The sequence below is a fragment of the Stylophora pistillata genome, chromosome 2 (assembly GCF_964205215.1).
Source record: "Stylophora pistillata chromosome 2, jaStyPist1.2, whole genome shotgun sequence".
Classification (NCBI taxonomy): domain Eukaryota; kingdom Metazoa; phylum Cnidaria; class Anthozoa; order Scleractinia; family Pocilloporidae; genus Stylophora; species Stylophora pistillata.
Genome location: NC_142520.1, coordinates 56,103,488 through 56,122,690, shown reverse-complemented (window position 1 = coordinate 56,122,690; position 19,203 = coordinate 56,103,488). Strand labels below are relative to the sequence as shown.

The window sequence follows — 19,203 nt, the reverse complement described above, 5'->3', positions numbered from 1 at the left end:
AGATGTCTGCATGGGCTAGCTCCAAGGTATCTGTATTCAAAGTTTACGTGGCGTGACTCTGCTTATGACCTCAGGGACTCTGAAAATAAGCTCAATGTTCAACTAGCGCGTACTAATTATAACAGAAAAAGCTTTAGCTACAATGGCGCCACATTATGGAACAGTCTACCACAAGATATAAGGAACACAGAGTCTCTGGGGGTATTTAAACGTAAGATCAATGACATTCTTTAAGTCTAACGCACGGCATTTACGGAAAACAGCTTTAGTGTTATAGCATGTAGTTTGAATTTTAAATAACTTAGCGTATGTGATATGTATTTTTATGGGCTGATGAATTGATCGTGTTTAAATAAAGATTACATTACATCACATTACTTAAAAAGGAATAGTTTTGGCGCCCTTTTTACAGCAAATAACTTCTACTCTGAAATTAGTATTGTAATTATTCCTACTCAATACTTAGTTCTGTAGATTAGTATTGTAACTATTACTTTGTTTTGTTGGTTTCATTATCTGAAATTAGTATCGTAATTATTCTTATTTAATACTTAGCTCTGAAATTAGTATTGTAACTGTTCCTACTTAATTCTTAGTTCTGTAAGCCTATTATAATGTATTGCATGACAATAATTAATTCTACTTATTATTACACGACTCGGGCAGTCAGAGGGCCAATAACTAAAATTAACCAATCAAAATGCTCTATTGCCGGTCAATATTCTCTAAGTATTGGACCGGCCACCGTCCCGAATGGTCCCGAATGACACCGCTCTTGTGTCCCTATGAACTTCAGTCGTATAATAAATCTCTTATTAACCAAGCTTGCTCGGGACTGTACTGGAAGAATATCGGCCCTCGGTCTTTTTTGTACGGACCTCGCTGCGCTCGGTCCGTACTGTCAAGACCTCGGGCCGATATTCTCCCAGTACGGCCCTCGCGCTTGGTTAATAAGATATATGTATTGTAATTGTAATTCCACTTAGCATAATTTGTGTGTTGATACTTCATGTAGTGCGTCAAACCACTGCTCGCCTCGAATAGCTGTAGCTAACTGCGAGCAGTGGTACATCATATTTTGTATTTTGTCAATTTTTCTTAATAAGCTGAACTGAGCTGACACTGAACTGAGAAAACTGAGTGGAAGAACGTACGCGGAGGGTCGTGGGTTCAAATCCCATCTGGGACTTGGATTTTTTTCCGATTATACATGAAATTGTTATTTGTCTCATCTTCATATGCTAACGTACACTGCAAAAGCGAAACAGATTACTTTCGTATAGAAACGGCAAAGGGCAACTGGCAAACGTGAAAGAATGGTGGGAAAAACAAGGTCACTTGGTCACTCTTGCCGTCCACGTTTCACGTAAACGTGGTGCTAAATCTCTCTTTTGTCCTCTACTACATCCTGTAAGAGGAATTAAAAACAGAAATAACGGTAAAGTTGATGGCTATTTTTATGAGGACTTTTGATAATCAAGCAATTATTTTTAAGCCGATATAACATTTTTTAAAGTCTACCAAGTAAAAAGCTCTTACCTCAACCCACGCAGAAATACCGTTATGAACTGGTGCCATGTTTCCACTCGCTGTTGTGCTGTGATTAGCTGATACTTGGACGGATGGTATCGCATTGTAACTTCGTGTAAAGTGTACAAACTGTTAGTAAGATGAAAAATAAATAGTGAAGGAAATTCTTGAATAACTGTTTTCCTGAGCATCACCGTTAATTACTCTAATTTTCTATAATCGCAGTGCTCGACTCAGACTTACACTGTACACTTACCTCGCAGTAAGCGTTGTTGTCTTCATCTGTGGGTGGATCCGTATTTGGAAAGTATACAGAACCATGCTCAGTGAAGAGTGGTTTATGTAACTTAGCAAACGCAAACCAGGTCTGTAAAGAACCAGTGCAAAAAACAAGACTTCTAGCGAGTACCGTAACGTATTATTCAATGCGGAGTTTCAAATGATTTCACACTGTAAAATACCTTAAAATTCAACGAAATGAAACTGAGAGAATTCTAATCAAGCCTGGGCACAAATGCAGAGGTCAAAGTATAATACTGAATTAAGCCGATACCCTGGTGAGACTGAAGAAAAATCCTCAATCTCAGAGCTTCATTGATTTTAAAACAAAGAGAAAGCATATCACATACCACATAAATGTCTTGATGCTTGCCATCAAAGTTTTGTAGTTCTCGCAAACAGGCCTTGAACGAGTCCTTTTTCACATCTTCTGTCCAGATCAACGCAGCGTCGTGTTCCTTTCCACTTCTTTGGTGATCAGATGTCACAAGAACAACCGGTGAATCCTTAAACTTGTCCTAAACACATGAAAATAAACAATTTCATCACAAATCTGACTACATTTTGGCAGATTTTTTTAAACTGAGTTTGGTCTGCATTGATCTTTACAAAGTCATCTGAATCATTATTAATTTGCAGTAGGGTCAAATATTAAAATGATATCAAATTTTAGTGTATTGCAGTCTGTGTTAACCGTTTTTACCGAACGTCTTTTTATTATCATCATTATCGTTATAGTTATAGTTATAGTAATAAATTATGAAGATTATTGTTATTATTATTATCATTATTATTATCATTATTATTATCATTATTATTATTATGGGCTCCAGGTCTTATCTTGAGCAGTGCGTCAACGATAAAGTCGAGGAATGGGTAGGGCAGGTGACAAAATTGACTGAGTTTGCTCTGTCGCAGCCCCAGCTGGCTTACTACCCAGTGTTTGCTTTTGGATTAAAACACCGCTGGACGTACTTTATGAGAATTCTGCCTGACATAAAGGATCTATTCGCACCTCTGGAGCTTGCAATAGCTGATGCCCTAATGCCGTCTATTACACGTCACAAATGTACACAAGCTGAACGCGAGCTTCTGGCGCTGCCAGTGAGAATGGGTGGCATGGGCCTAATAAATCCGTGTCAAGTAGCAGCCGTAGAGTATGTAGCATCGGCTAATATCGGTGGTCCATTAGCCCTGCATGTTTGAAAATAGAATTACGGGCGCATGAGCCACCAGACGAAAATGAAATACACGTTGTGCAGTGGGAGATGCGCCAAATAAAAAATCAGTATCTGAAGTAAAAACTTAATGAGGTGAAGCGCTCGATTTCTAAAAAAACTTTGAGAGCTATGGATCTTGCCACTCAGAAGGGTGCTTCTAGTTGGCTTACTGTTTTGCCAATTAAAGATATGAATTTTGATTTTAAACAAGACTAAGTTTCGAGACGCAACTCAGGCAACGACTGAGAAGTTCCAGATACGCCCTTTCTTTGTGTTGCGGGGACATCTTCATTGTGCTGCGATATGCAAACGGGGCGGATTTATCGTACAGTGCCATGATGAATTGAGAGATTTGGAGGCGGAACTGCTTCGCATGGTATGCAATGGTGTTGAAATGATGTTGAAATCGAACCACATTATGTATGAGAAACGATTACTAATCTCAGCGCATCATGCTTATTATCATCTTTTACCATGTCCTATGAACCGTCGCTTTGAAAAGTATGTAAGTAGTTACGACCTCAGGAGGAAAATGACATTTAAGTTACCAAGACCTAAGACCGATGTGGTCAAGAAATCATGCTCATAAAAGTCAATTACTCGGTGGAACGCTCTGGAAAATCAAATGAGATCAATTCAAGACGTTGACGCTTTTAAAAACTCACTCAAGCATATTTTTAAGCCACGTATATTATAATGATGTGCTATGTAGAATTTTTATTGTTGTAAATATGTAGAAATCTTAATGAATAAAGGCTGATAGTTTCTAAAGAAACTGTTTGGGGTTGCGTCGGTGGGGGTAACGAAATAATTTGAAAATATCAACAAAGTTGAAATGGTAAATTGGCCACCGTTACGATTATAAAAGCTGACGTTTCGAGCGTTAGCCCTTCGTCGGAGCGAATGGAGAAATCTTACCTCAGTCTTCTTATAATTAGTTAGGGATTTAGTTTTTTTGTGTTTAGTTAGGAATTTAGTTTTATTGTTTGCACACGACCACATCAGCTTTTGCTCAATTTTTCTATCGTGTTTAAGTAAATGCTGTTGTTGTTGATGTTGTTGTTTTTAAAATTACAGGAGAAGAGTTGAATAGGGGAGCTAACACCGACCCTCATGCGCGACTGGATATAGTTGCTGGGGGATTCTGGGAGAGGCAGAGGTCGGCTTTTTCGGATGTGAGAGTGTGCCATCCAAATGCAGACACCTCTAGAGATATGGATCCAGACCAGATATTCAGGCAGCACGAAACATTAATAATATTGTTTATTTTTTATATTGCGCAGTCTAACATCCAATAAAAGATATGATCGAATGAAACAGAGAAGAAGCGTCAGTACGCAAGCCGTGTGTTAGAAGTAGAGCAAGCTACTGTTGTCAATTTGAGTTGGAAGGCGTTATTTTGAGGCTTTTTCAGTTTAACTTTTTGTTTTATTAAGCCTTGCCTTTTGTGCCTACGTGTTATTTTGGTAGTTTTATAGTTTTGATCTTTTATTTTTAGTGTGTACTTGAACTTGGCTCAGCTCGCGGATTTCCTTCTTACCGTGTCAGACATTTTAATCGCTTGTTATGGTTAAGAATAATTAGTTTCATAAGTGGTGATGTTTGGGTTGGTAAAACTGACCTTGAGTTTTGCATACACCGAAGTTCCTGTTTGCGCGCGCGATTCCTGTGCGCAGCTCGATCGTTGGCGTTTAATTGGTTCCTTGGTGCTCGCCAAGTACTGCGGAGCGACCCACCCAATTTCCCCCGTTGCAAAATAACGGATACACTATGGAAACTCTTACAGTCAGCCAACCCAAACATGTCTACGGTTTTCCTATTTAAAGTGTTGGTACCTCTCGCTAGAGGAGAGAGAAAGAAAGCGTCGCTATGGTAGAAGTCAACTCTTTTGTAAGAGAATTAAAGAAAATTACAGATTCCTAGTACCTCTGGTTAGTTTTCCTAAGCGAGTCATACAACTCCTAACACTACATTCACGCCATTATTTTTAGCACGACAGGTGGAATGGCGGTGGAATGTGAACGATACCAAATTAGACTTGTTGCGCTAGTTGCTACGAAGAAGGGCGAAAGCTATGCGACTACCATGTCATGGATCAGGGCAAGAGTGTCCTTTGACCTGCTGAGATCGGCATTACTTTGCTTTTAAAGTGCACCTAAACCCAATTTTTTTTTCGCTTAACGAAATAAGCTTATTTCTTGGAGTATTTCTGTGCAAAAATTTTTTAATTTGCTTAAATCTTTAACTTTCTGCACCTAGTCAAAATACGGAAAATCGGCTGCCATCTTGTCCCACGACCGAGTTTAAAGAGAAATGGCTCTAGTAGATAATGTGACGTCAAATCGAGAACACGAAAGTCTGCATTTCACACATTTTCACTTGTTTGGGAAGGTTTTCGTCGATATTGTCCGAAATATGATGACTAGGTGTGTTGTATGAGGATTGTATGAAGCGCGATACCCTCTTGCAAATTTCGCACGTTGCTACATCCTCCTATAACACACTTAGGCGGCATATTTTCGGACAATATCGACCACAACCTTCCCAAACAAGTGAAAATGTGTGAAATGCAGACTTTCGTGTTCTCGATTTGACGTCACATTACCCGCTAGAGCCATTCCTCTTTAAACTCGGTCGTGGGGCAAGATGGCGGCCGATTTTCCGTATTTTGACTGGGCACAGAAAATTGAAGATTTGAGCAAATAAAAAAATTTTTGAACAGAAATACTCCAAAAAATACGCTTATTTCGTTAAGCGAAAAAAAGTTTTGGGTTTAGGTTCACTTTAAGTTAACCGCTCCAAGAAACTCGCGAGCCTCTTTTGAGAGGCTCGCGAGCTTCTAAGAGAGTTCACTTAGAGTTGTCGGACAATGACTTGGATATTGAAAAAGTACATCCTAATATTTGCTAAGGCATTGAGAAAGCTATTTCTTGGGAAATCTAGCCAAAGTCGGGAATACTGAGCCAAGAAGTGTTTAGCAATTTTGTAGTCGACATTATTTTAGACCTAATATTATGTTTTAGACTTTTTATAAAGCAAGTTTCCAGCCTAGTGTTTTTTGTCAGATTTTTTGAAAGCTAAGCTATTATCTTGTTTTCTTCATATATATTTGATTGTTATGTAAATAGGTATTAATTTTATTGCTATTAACAGAGTACTTACTATTATTATATCACTAAAAAAAATGATTCTTATCATTCGTTTCATTTATTGTTTTCATCCTCACTTAAGCCAATGAGACGAGAATGAACCCGGATAAACAAAACAATTATCTGGTTACATACAACTATTTTAATACTAACTTACCTTTTGAAACGTCACATCTGCACAATTCGTTCCTGACCACCATTTTGTCATCTTGATTCTTCCAGTCATTCCCTCGGGGGGTGCTCCTTGGTACGCCATCCAATCAATGGTGGCGAAAGGATTGAAGTTGTTTCCATTCCTCCCAGATTGCATTGCGCAGACTGTAAAATTTTGATTGTTGACTTTTTCTGTCCAAAATGTGATAGCATGATGCACCGTGTCGGAGTCATTCAGGTTCATATGACTAAGGGTGATCTGCACTTGAACTTCTTTGTTTGGATAGAAGCGGTATGGTGGGAATACCACTCTTTTGCAGCTTGAGTCTGACCATTTGGGAACTCGAAAGAGCTTTACCCGACCATGAATGATTGGAAAGCCTGTAAAGATTGGAAACGCTCAAGTTTTAAAACAGTAGTAACCAATTTTTTCCTGTTATATCTCATGCAAGTTTCCAGAGGTTTCAATGTATTTGAAAATCCTAATTTTTGTGTCTGTCTTGTAAATGAAAGAGGAAGTTCCTACTCATAGTATTAAGGCCTTACCCTCACAGCTGCCCGGATGATACAAGGTATTATTGTCCAGTCCCTTGCAGAAGCTTAATTTGTACAGGCATTCATTGTCATATGTCGTTCCATTTTCCTGCAGACAGGGTCTTGATACGACAGGCAGTTGTCGTCACACACACAGCGAGCTTCATGGGCACTGTAGGTTTTGCAGACTCCGAATGATGGGCAAAACACATTTAGACAGGGATTGAGGTCTGTGAATGTGAGGCAAAATGATATTTATCTCAAAATTAAAGAAAGATACCAAAGTAACGATATAAAATGATTGCACTGATACATTCAAGTTGAACCCAAACCTCCAATAACGACGTAGCTAACAGACAGAGGGTCGTGTTTACTTCCAGTTCCACTCAAGTCTTTGACACAAATCCTCATGGATGTGAGGCTAACTTCCTACACAGAGACCAGAGAGCACAAGTTGAAATTAAACAACAGCAGAATGACAATCATCAAATCAGAGTGATAATGTACCTCAACCCAGGCTGATATGATGTTATTCTTGGGTGAGACAAGGCTTTTCATGCTGACTTGAGGGTTGTACAAATGATGCACAGACACAAGGACAACAGGTGAAGTATAAAATGTTGTGTTGAACTGCACCTCCTGCAAAAATTAAAGAGACAACAAATTTACAGGAGAGAAAATCTGTATGGTACTACGTAGCTCTGTTTTGAAAAGGAACCTTTTTTTACCTTGAAATAGCTCCCCAAACTTCACAGTAAACGAGACTAGATTATACTCACTTGACAAAAACCATAATTATGTTCAGCCGTTGGCGGGTTACTGTTTGGAAAATCTGCTTCTCCTGACAGCGTAAAATTAAATTCAGAGCCATTGCCAACAAATGCAAACCAGTCCTGGAATAAATGAAAGCAAAGCATGAGTTGCCGTCAAACAAAGTATAAGGTTATCAGACTAGAAAAAACAAAAAAACAAAAAAAAGAAAACAGTTCAGTTGGCTTACACGCTCACCCATAAAAACTATACTAGATGTATCTCTTACCACAATGGTGTCACGATGTTTTCCATCGAAGGGCAGGAACTCCCGGATGCACACCTCGAAACTTCTGGAATTTACATTTTTCAACCAAACATACATAGCGTCATTTGGCTTTGTGTCACGTGTATACCTAGCTGACACAAAGACAGATGGTCCTCCAAGAAAACTCTGCAAGGTTTTTGGATCATTTATGAATTTATGTCTATGGATGTAGATTCACCTTAGATACAATAAAAACCATTCAGCTAGACAACATATCATGGCCACAAGTTAAAGGTTTATATGTTGGATATCTTGTCTTTTATTGGCTGAGAGCGAAAAGCTCGAAATCTTTCCTAAATCTTCCTTTCTTTACATTGCAAGGTCTAGACTTTACAACCCACCACCGAAATTTCTGAGCATTGAGTGGCCTGTTTAAATGAGCATGGAAATGTGTTCCACATGAAGTAGGCGGGATTCACTTTGCAAGTTGGTCTAAGGTCTTTCTTATTAGGGTAGAACATGCTCAGAAGGGTTTGACCTCAGTTTTGTTTTTTATTTCCTTATTTCTTCTTACCTGTGAGAAGGTAACTTTGTCACACTTAGTTTCGGTTGTCCATATTCCACTAAAAGAAACACTACCACGCGTCATTTGTGGATGATCTTGGAAAGCCAACCAGTTGATGATTCCTGTACCATTTGATCCAATGCCAGACTCACGAGCACACACTTGAAAGTCACGTGTAGTAACCGACTTAACCCACATAGCTGACGGTGAATGGACGCGTGAGAACGCCTCACCATGGCTGACCGTCACGTGAACGTTAACCTGCAATTTTGAAGCCAGGGCGCGCAAGGCATTATCAGTTACTTGATGATAATGAGATTGACCTGTACACGCATTTCAAGCGAAATAACTCAACATTCTCAAATAGTCCACGTATCGTGCTTTTCTCTGGAGCGTACGTGCCAGAGGTGTTTCGCCTTTTCAGATTCCAAAGCTTCAAAGTTAATTGTGTCTAATTTGTCTTTCGATGCCCGTTCTTAATCTCTGGAATTTTAATTTACGGTGCCAAATAGAGTGTTAATGACGACGAAATATCCTACGTCAAAACACAAACTGAAGTTATTAGGATATTATGAATGCTATCCAGGGAAATGTGGTCACAATTGGCGCTGTGGCAACCGAGTAAGGAAAAGATCAGCTGATTACACTGACCTCTTAAAGCAAGACACGAGCTGGTGAGCTCATGTAAAACAAGAAACGTATTTCATGTGGGGAGAAGTAAAGTGGAATAGATTTAGTTGACAAAGTTACGGGATCAACAAAATCGAGTCGACCTGAAGATTGGTCAAAAAATGACATCGATCGAGTGGAAAGACGCTAATATTCCCTGAGTGTTGCTCGACCGAAGACCTTTCATTACTACATGGCGCTTTTGGATGGTGCCTTGAAGTGTTCCGGATCACCGACTAGTACTTACCGTCCCCGATCCAGTGAATGTCTTGGGGAATACAACGTTTGTGCAACGAGGCAGTCGGCAGTGTTGAGAAGGTGAACACGCGCTGCTGCAGCTCCAACCCTGCAGAGTCTGAGAAATGTTGAGCCTGCCAGTTTGGAGAGTGTTACCTACAGGTAAGGAGATGTATCTTTATCAAAAGAACCAGTTGGCATTGCAACGTGACTTAGAAGTTCAGACAGAAAAAACAACGCATTTTAAAGTTACTGATGTGACGAACATGTAAGAGTACGTCTCCATCACTGAACTATTTGATCTTCGAGAAATTTCCAATTGCGTTATGTCGATTATCCAGAATAGTTCTAGAATTTTATTTAACTTTACATGCGCGTCACCCTATCAAAAAATTAGATGCAGAACTGAAATCAATCTCGATTTGGTTGCTCTTACTTTCACCGCTTTCAAGGGTCACTGTTTTTACTTTGCGTTATTACTGGCTTAGTTGATGTCAGCTTTCGTTTTGCCTGACCAATATCAACTTGTTTTTTGTTTTTCAATACTTCGAAAACTATTCCACTTGGCCATATAGTTTACAGTGTCTCGCAGTTGCATGATTGTGTCCCTTAATACGAAAATAGATATTTTCCTATAGAAGCTTATCCAACAGATAATGCAGATCAATTCCAGGGGACGGGAAGTTGAGAGACCCTGGGAACGAGGTTCAAGACTTTGCAGAGGCCTACTCTGGGGCCTTAAGTCGCCGTAACGTAACTCGCAGGACCAATTCTCATGGTCTTAAAATAAGTCAGGAGAATTTGCTACCTTTCTATAATATCAAGAAATGGATAGATATTCTAGTCTTCTCGGATAAGGACGAATAAACTGTAGGCCCCGTCTCCTGCAGGGTTAGGGGTAGGAGACGTTAATTTCCCACGCACGAGATTACTGTGTGGTGGATGTCCTCCCCTGGGGTGGGATGGGAGGGAAGGTGAGATCGTTACATGGACTGAAGCGGCTGCTAGGGGCGCCTGATAATGCTGACGTCCGATCTCAACCTTATCATTGTAACTAGACACGTTTGTTGTTTAGAGTGCTTAAGACTCTCTTTCTAACTTTGGGCGACTTTGGGCGATTTAAGGCGACTTAAGCAAATTGGTAGAAAAAACGTTGCGACTTTAGGAGATTCAAGGCGACTTAAAGCGATTTTATATAATATTTACAGAATCCCTTGCAATAAACACAATATGATTAGAGTGGGGCGAATGAGGTCAATTGGGATGGGTGGAACCCTTCTAACATTTCGTACCCAGGAGCGACTTAAGGCGAATTTAGGCAACTTTAGGCGACTTAAGGCGACTTAAGTCAACTTAAGGTCCCAGCGTAGGCCTTTGCAGTCAGATTTGTTCATTTGTTAATTTTTTCATTTAAACATTTTGACCTTATCAGGTGAATTAGGAAGACTATCTTTTACAAGGTGATGTTCTTCATGCAGCACAAGAGGTTACGTTAAAATGTATATCATATTTGTTTTCCAAAGATACAAGGAGATTTTTCTCTTTATTTTTTTCATGAATTGATTTTGGAAAAACTAGTTTTTCGACACTTCGAAAACTATTCCATTTGGGCCATATAGTTTTCCTGTCTCGCAGTTGCATGATTGTGTCCCTTAATACGAAGATAATTATTTTCCTGGAGGAAGCTTGTGCAACAGAGAATGCAGATCACTTCTACTTGTAGATAAAAGCTAGACTTTGCAGTCAGATTTGTTAATTTTTTCATTTTAACATTTTGACCTTATCAGGTGAATTAGGATAACTATGTTTTACAAGCTGATGTTCTTCATGCAGCGCAAGAAGTTGCGTTAAAATATATACCGTATTTGTTTTCCATAGATACTAGTGAGAAGAATTTGGTGAGAACGTCAAAGTATTTCAGCTTTGAAGTCTTGCAGACGTAACCGTAACCTTTTAGAAGAAACTGCGACTCTGGAGGAGAAATAGAAGTCTTATAACGTGCCTATACATATATACATGTCAAAGTGGTAACTTTTTCTTGAGGAAGATACAACCGAGTAGCTTTCATTTTCTGTATTAAGTTTGTATTTTGGTGTTTCGTAAGATAACTGGAGCTGGAGTCAAGCAACTGTTAATCCAAGGAGTAGTTTAAGCAGAAACTAGAAAATTAGACATGACATTCCACACGACTTGACACGTCAGAACGTTCAACTTGCTCACGACTGAGATGTTCACTTACGGGGTCTACTTAAGGACTTCCTGCTGGCTACTACTTGCCACGCGACTTACATTTCGTTTTGTTTAAGTTTGAGCAAGAGGACAAGAAACATGACTTAACATCGCTTGACTGTATATAACTGTATTATTCACAAAATACAGTAATCAAAATATTTTTTTATGGTAAGACCTATTCTTTTATGCGAAGGGTTTTTTAGACAAGGAAGTGGTATGAACACGACCGATCCCAATTTGAGTTTCTAACACGTGATGAGTGAAGAACCAAAACATTGAGACGACTTGATGCGGACGAAAGATGAAAAAAAAACCTTACCCTATAATTTTCTTAATTGCTCATTCATAAAGGGAAGTGTGGTTATCAAGCTCGATCATTCTTTATTATTTCTTTACCTCCATGAGGAACGAACCAAATTTTCCATTTCTGAAAGGATTTAATCATAGCCTCTCACTGTAAGCTAAACTTTCAGCAGTCTTCGAATTAAGTCTAACCATTTATATCTAAAAGAAAAGAAATTTTCCATATGGTAAATGAGGCATTCCGTTAGCCTTTAGCAAAAAAATTTCGAAGTAAGTTTTGTGAAGAAGAAATCTCACGGAAAAATCAAGAGTTTAAATTAATTCTAAACATTTATTTCAAAAGAAAAGAAATTTTCTATATGGTAAATGAGGCATTCCGTTAGCTTTTAGCAAAAACATTTCGAAGTAAGTTTTGTGAAGAAGAAATCTCACGTAAAAATCGGGAGTTTACATTAATTCTAAACATTCATTTCAAAAGAAAAGAAATTTTCTATATGGTAAATGAGGCATTCCGTTAGCTTTTAGCATAAACATTTCGAAGTAGGTCTTGTGAAGAAGAAATCTCACGTAAAAATCAAGAGTTTAAATTAATTCTAAACATTCATTTCAAAAGAAAAGAAATTTTCTATATGGTAAATGAAGCATTCCGTTAGCTTTTAGCAAAAACATTTCGAAGTAGGTTTTGTGAAGAAGAAATCTCACGTAAAAATCAAGAGTTTAAATTAATTTTAAACATTCATTTCAAAAGAAAAGAAATTTACTACATGGTAAATGAGGCATTCCGTTAGCTATTAGCAAAAACATTTCGAAGCAAGTTTTGTGATTTAAGAAGTAATCCCTCCTAAAACCTCCAAGAGGGTCGCACTGGGGTTAAGCGTCAAATTGCCAAAATGTTAACCGATAACCGTCAAAAACGCATAATTTTTACTGCTAACCGTCAAATAAGCGAGCCAATGTTAGCCGTCAAATGTCTCATATATCCTTAGCTAAAAACTTGCCTTAATTGGTGTAAGGTTCTGTTCTTTAGGAATAAAAGTTTTGATATATGACAAAAATACATTAATGAAGGTACTTTCACTTCTAGTTGCGAGTAAAACTGGTTAGCGACAGAACTGACTTCCGGTGTGGAAACACTTCCGATGTCGTAAAACGTTAGTCATCTATTAATAAAAGGTTTTATTGATTAACAGTTCTTTACAAACGCGTCATTAAATAAACTTACAGCCAAATTCTTAGATTTAGTTCCTTTTATAAACGACATTCCAAAAAATTAATCGTCAACCGTCGAAAGGGTTTATTTTTAACCGTCAACAGTAAACGTGACCCCATCTCCCCACCCCCCATTGAGACCCCCATCTAACCCAAAAAAAAAAAACAATTTTGTTTTTGAATATCATATTTGAATATAAATGTTGATACATGGGCTTTCCTAAAGTTTATGATTTAGGGATCCTGCCCGAAACAACAATTAAACAGTCGGTCATCAGAGCAAAGAAAATTAAAACTTTGAGGAAGTTTGATGACCAGAATGGTGACCGTAACATACTGTACAGGAACTATGTTTTTTTCTCTCCCAAATTGCTCTGACGTATTTGTTAATGAACCTTGTATAAATACAGAGCCATAACAGTCCGAAAGATGAAATTATCTTCATTGGTGGCTTATATTAAAATCGACACAGTCTGACGAGACTACACGCGTAGTGGAGGTCAAAGAGATTTTGCTTCACGGTATCTACTTCCTTCCCTCTTAAATTTGTAGATGAAATATCAAAAAATATATTTCAAGAGACTAGACTATACAAATGGGAGATCGGCAGTCAATTCTGTCTTAACGCCTTAAAAGAGGACTGAAAAAAAGGTGGTTCCTTAAACTCAGACTAAACGCACTTCAAGCTCAGGGCTGTAGTTTGTGGGAGAATTTTTGTCATAATTTTCCTTTAATCTCAATTTTGTCCAAATGCAGAGGTCTTTTCTCGCTACTTTATCGTGTTGGGATGACTAATGCAGTCTTACCTTTCACAGCTAATAACAAATTTCCAGAGATAAAAACAATCAGCATCAGCATAGTTGAACAATTTATCGTCGCAGACCAAATGGCCGTGATCTGTACCAGTGATCTGTGATCTATGATTCAGTAAAGTGAATTCTTGTATTTATACATAGATCACTGTTGTTATTGGCCAAAATAGCTTCCTGCATGAGCAAAGCATCGTGTGTAAGACAAGGAAGTAATCTTAAGCTTCATACTTCCCAAACGATGCCATTTCACCGGCGCACGTTTTCCACCTCTTGTTTGATTTGGACCTAGAGGGCATTGACATCACGTAGCACCATAGTACACATTGCCGCATGATTCACAGAGTAGTAAAGTTCGTAAATTACTCAGCCATTTGTTTTATTTAGTTGGAAAAACCCCTCTAAAACATTTCACACCCAAAAGCGAGATCCCCTTTGTAAACGTTGTTATAAGAGAATAACCTCGTTTTATAGCAAGGCAAATCTTGAACCTTTTAATGAAATGGCTTTGCCATAAGATCAGTGCAGAATCTCGATGAGAGGACGTGTCTGAATTTGACTACAGATCTCTTTGAAGGTTAAAGCATACATATACTTAACAGTTGAACTATCGTCCTTGTTTTGTGTCTGAATTTTCTTCCTTATCGTGCTAAAGTGTCATGGGTATCAAACGAAAATAAGATAAAGGAGATGGAAGAGGGATTAATTCAATAACTACATGTAGCTTTTACGGGTTTTTTTTTTTTTTTTCGCTTTGCAATAAGACGTCAAAAAGTAGCTGGCAGGTGACTTACACGTTTACTTGACATGAAAAAAGGCCAATGTTGAATTTAACTTATTACACTGGTCGCTTTTGATTATGGTTTTGCAATAACCATTTCACTAGTTCATAAGGTGCATGTCCAAGCCATGAAGAGAATGAAGAACAGAGGTAACTAACATGTATTACAACTTTCCAAAAAAAGAATGAAAATTAAATGTTAGCCGCATACTGTTTTCCAAATTACATAAACTATGAATAGTTCTTTAGTCTTCCTCATCATTGTTTCTCTTCTGGATCATTTTGTTCAATAACTGGCTTCTCATTGTGTTTTATTTTGACCCAGAGGGACAGTAACATCACGTAGCTTCCTATTAAAGCAAAGTACCATGTGTATGAAACGGAAGTAGTGGTGAGTTTCATACTTCACAAACGATGCCCATTTCACCGACGCACGTTTTCCACCTCTAAGCGTTTAATCTTGGCCTAAAGGGCGATACCATCACGTCGCACCACGACACACATTGCTCCATGTTTCACAAAGTAGTGCAATGTGTAAATTAACCAAATGCGATTTTTTTTTTCGGGAACTGACTTCCGTTTAGTAATCTAGTCAAACCCGGAAGTGAAACATTTTCCTCTCAGTGTAGTTGTTGCACTAATCGCGAATTGATCAATTTGCTTCCGTGAGAAGACGAACAAATTATTGTGATATTTTGGAGGATTTATCGATAGCAAGTTCTAAAGAGGCTCCACTCTTTCAAGGGCCTTTGTATTAATCCCAAAATTCATCAATTAAAGTAAAAGAGAAAGAGGATTCCAATCGGATAAACGAGGCAGTTTAGGGCTTATTGTAAAGACCAAGGGTTTCATCACGATATCATAAGAAACTATCTTAGACTATAGAAAAGCTGTTATCTTTTATTAAGATAGGTAGGTAGGTAGGTAGGTAGGTAGTTAGACTTTATTTAGCCAGGGTGGCCCATTCAGCAACGAGGCTGATATCCAGAGGGGCCTTGGAGTAAAAAATTACAATAGTTAAGAATACAAAACATCTTGAAAGCTGAAAATATAGGATAAAATTTAAAAATACAAGAAATTATTTATGAGTAAAGGTGTAAACAAACATGCCACAGTTTACAAGAATATAGTGTCTATAAAATTTTAAAATTTGTAGGTATTAATTAAAACTTTGAAGGAAGAAAGTGACTGGGCTTTTTGAATACAACGAGGTAAAAAGGTTAAAAAGAGCTGAGCTCGAATACCTTAAAGTTTGTTTTGCAAGGCTTAGTTTCGGTTTGGGCAGGTGCAAAAATATTCTCCTGCGAGTATTATAGCTATGTACATTACAATTTCTAGTGAAATAGTCACTCATAAATTCAGGTACTAGATTATTTAGACATTTAAATACTAAGGTACATCTATGTCTTTTCCGTTTTGTTTCTAGCTCAGCCCACCCTAAAACATTAAAAGTGTCTTTTGAAGAGTCACGCCTTAAAACGATGCGGGCAGTGCGATTTTGTAACCGTTGTAGGGTTTTGCTGGAGGTGGCTGACAATTCACCCCACACGGTGTCCATATAACACAAGATTGGCTCTATAAGTGTATTGTAGACACAATTCGCTGCTTTAAGAGTAAGGCAAGATCTTATTCGGGCTAAGATTCCCAGTCGCTTGTTGACTTTGTTACAAATCGTGTCAATATGCTATTTCCAGTGAAGCTGCTCGTCGAGCATAACCCCGAGATAATTAAACTTCGTCACTCTCTCTATGTCCTTTCCTTGGATCTGCAGTACAAATTCTTATGAGTTTTGCAGTAATTGCCTTGTTACAAAAAGTAGTCCTTTCGTTTTGCTATGATTTAATATTAGTATGTTACTCGTCAGCCCGTGCTCAACTCGTTTGAGATCTACTCGTAGATTTTCCCTTATGGCGTTGACATGGGACCCAGAGTAGTAGATGACTGTATCGTCGGCGTACATGCTGATTTCGGAGTGCATCAGACACTTACACAGATCATTTATGTAAATAACAAATAGTAATGGTCCTAATAAGGAACCTTGCGGAACGCCAAAGTCTACAGGAAGGCTAGATGATAATTGTTTTCCATATTGAACCCTCTGCGAACGAGTAGTTAAATAATTTCTAAACCAAATTAAACTGTATCCTCTAACACCAAAGTGCTGTAGCTTATGAAGAAGGCAATGGTGATCAACGAGATCAAAGGCCTTTTTTAGATCGATAAAGCCAGCTCCGGTTAACTGTTGCTTGTCCATGTGATTTGTTAACTGTTGCTTGTCCAAGATTCCTTAAACCAAACAGCATGAGTATAGCGTCGTTTGATAACATTGCAAGTGTTGAACCATTTGAAGAATGTGTTTGCCATTCGATGATAGCGACAGGATGCAGAAACTCGAAAAGGAGGCGTCTGAGTTTTGAGTGCGGATCTCTTAGAAGGTTAAAGCAGGCCAAAATTCAAACTTACACTTTTGAAATAATGAAAGGCTTGATTCAAATAAAACTAATTAGACTGGTCGCTTTTGATGATAGTTTTGCAATGATCAATTCAAAAGTCCAAATTGTATATAGTGTGCGTGTCCAAGCCATGTAGATATTTAAAACTGTGAAGATTAGCATGCATTGTAAGTTTCCAATTTGAAAAACATTAGGACTTAAGTTTTCCACAATCCATAAACCATGAATGGTTAATTAATTTTGTTTATCATTGTTTTTCTTCTGGCTCGTTTTGGCTCCTCAACTGGCTTCTCATTGTGTTTGATTCTGACCCAGAGGGTAACTAATAACGATAGCTTTCACATAACGGCATGATTCTTTAGATTGTAAAAGTCATTATTATTCATTTACATGTCTCAAAATAAGAATAGCGTCTATTGGATTTGTTATCCTCGTTCCTCAAAGCCTCCCGACGCATGTAAATGAGCTGGTCAAAGTAGTCGGGTACTCTAGAGTTGTTCCAAAAGAGTAAAGTGGAGGCAGGAAGGTTTCACTTTGCGTTTAATTTCGCCTTTCGTTAGCTGCTTGTTTCACTTAAAACTTATTCCGAGTTACAACCCAAGTCGACCGATCGTTAGCTGGAGCAAACGCGGCTTCGTGTGCCTCTTCCTGCCTTGCTCTGATCTAACTATCTGTGTTGACGTTGAAAGAAATCCTGGTCCTTATTCTTCTTCGTTAAATAATACGGCCCATTTTACTACAAGCTCTTACAATGTTCTTGGACCTGACCTGAGACATCTGAAGCATTATCAATCTTCGTGCATAATTTACGAGAGAAACTGGCTACTGTCTCTTCGACACTGGAGTAAGCACTACTGTTCGCCTGCATTTCTGGGGAAGTTCAAAGCTATGAATCTTTTGAGATACCGGGGTAAACGTGCTGGAAGGTCTTAATACCTTTGAAGCGCCTTAGAGCTTTTGGATAAGGCGCTATATAAATTGTCATTTATTATTATTATTATTATTATTATTATTATTATTATTATTATTATTAAAACGCACTCTAACGGTTGTATTTATGATTCGTTGCTCTTAGTGAAATACCTCTGTATGGTGCACAAAAAATATCTGTAAAAATCAGAGACCGTAAAGCGGAGAGAAAAATTAAAGAGAGCGTAAAACCTGGTTCTTATCATATGCCACAAACATGCCTGGAACATAACCGTAAGGTAAGGAGCCGTAATGAATCCAGCACCAGTGCAAAGTTAAGCGGAGTTCAAGTTCCTAGGCAAGTTAATGGTTGTCGTCAACGAAAACATTTTATGTGAAAATCATCTGAATCTCTGCGATATAAATTGAAACAAATCAAATCATTGCATTTTCGAATTCCACGACTTCTTGGGTGCCTCATGGCCCGTAAGAAAGATTTCTTTGAAATTCACTGAAGTCAACTAGACCAAATATGAAGCTCTGAGGAAGTTTAGAGAAGACATACCCTAAAAAGTTTCGTCTTGCGGAATCTTTATATGTCGATATTTCACCCAGAACGAAGCTGTCCTGCAAATTCACTGATACCAAAAAATAAGTACTGATATTTTGCGTGCGACTGGCGTGCGCGTGCTTTGGGACTACGTAGGCCAATAACATCGTAAGCAAATCACGCGGACCTTTTAATTTTGACGTGTGCGATTTTTCAGAGGGAGTTGAAAAGTTTTTAGTTTATTGAGTAGCAGTTTTGTTTATCGAGTAGCAGTTTTGTTGAATGGTCGTTGTCGTTTACTGTGAGTCTACAGTTTACCGTGTTGGAATTAAAGTGTTTGTTTGGATTTCCTGTTTCGCTTCCTAACGGAGAATTAATAACGCTTCATTAATTGCACGATTGAATCATGCAGTCTTTGTCTATATGATATTTGAACGGTCCTTTGCTCCTGGTTAAAGTCATCTCTAACAGTGATTATAAGCAGAGAGAAAAGTTGAAGAGACTGTAAGGTGCAAATCAATGAAAGTGAAAGTTAAAATTTCACGATTGGGAGGCCTATGCGCGGACTAATGCCAGATCCCTTCGAACCATTCGTCACGGAAG

The 19,203-nt window shown here is 38.3% G+C and overlaps 2 protein-coding genes across 3 annotated transcripts in view; both read right to left on the bottom strand.

Moving 5' to 3' along the window:
* Nucleotides 1-6,712, bottom strand: part of LOC111319126 (uncharacterized) — a 31,973-nt gene extending 25,261 nt beyond the window's left edge. Inside the window, exons 1-4 of one of the 2 annotated variants that reach the window (XM_088748581.1) lie at nucleotides 6,336-6,712; nucleotides 2,160-2,327; nucleotides 1,787-1,897; nucleotides 1,540-1,659 (exon numbers count right to left, since the gene is read on the bottom strand). In XM_088748581.1, the coding sequence (XP_088604707.1) occupies nucleotides 1,540-1,659; nucleotides 1,787-1,897; nucleotides 2,160-2,327; nucleotides 6,336-6,575 (639 nt within the window). In that variant the 5' untranslated portion in view covers nucleotides 6,576-6,712. The remainder of the gene's footprint in view (nucleotides 1-1,539; nucleotides 1,660-1,786; nucleotides 1,898-2,159; nucleotides 2,328-6,335) is intronic. The other variant, XM_088748580.1, reaches the window with a different exon arrangement.
* LOC148740520 (uncharacterized) lies at nucleotides 6,585-14,092 on the bottom strand. Its single transcript, XM_088748589.1, has 9 exons — nucleotides 13,905-14,092; nucleotides 9,365-9,510; nucleotides 8,458-8,709; nucleotides 7,905-8,069; nucleotides 7,645-7,758; nucleotides 7,373-7,504; nucleotides 7,198-7,294; nucleotides 6,878-7,095; nucleotides 6,585-6,712 (listed from the first exon to the last, which is right to left on the bottom strand). The coding sequence occupies exons 1-8, from the start codon at nucleotides 13,954-13,956 to the stop codon at nucleotides 6,932-6,934; spliced, it is 1,122 nt and encodes a 373-aa protein (XP_088604715.1). The 5' UTR covers nucleotides 13,957-14,092; the 3' UTR covers nucleotides 6,585-6,712; nucleotides 6,878-6,931.
* Between the last annotated feature and the right edge of the window lie 5,111 nt (nucleotides 14,093-19,203).

Coding starts and splice junctions, on each gene's coding strand:
- LOC148740520 (XM_088748589.1), bottom strand. CDS start 13,956: ATGCTGATGCTGATTGTTTTTATCTCTGGAAATTTGTTATTAGCTGTG. Junction 9,511..13,904: donor TTTGTTATTAGCTGTGAAAG/GTAAGACTGCAT, acceptor CCTTACCTGTAG/GTAACACTCTCCAAACTGGC. Junction 8,070..8,457: donor ACAAAGTTACCTTCTCACAG/GTAAGAAGAAAT, acceptor AAAACCTTGCAG/AGTTTTCTTGGAGGACCATC.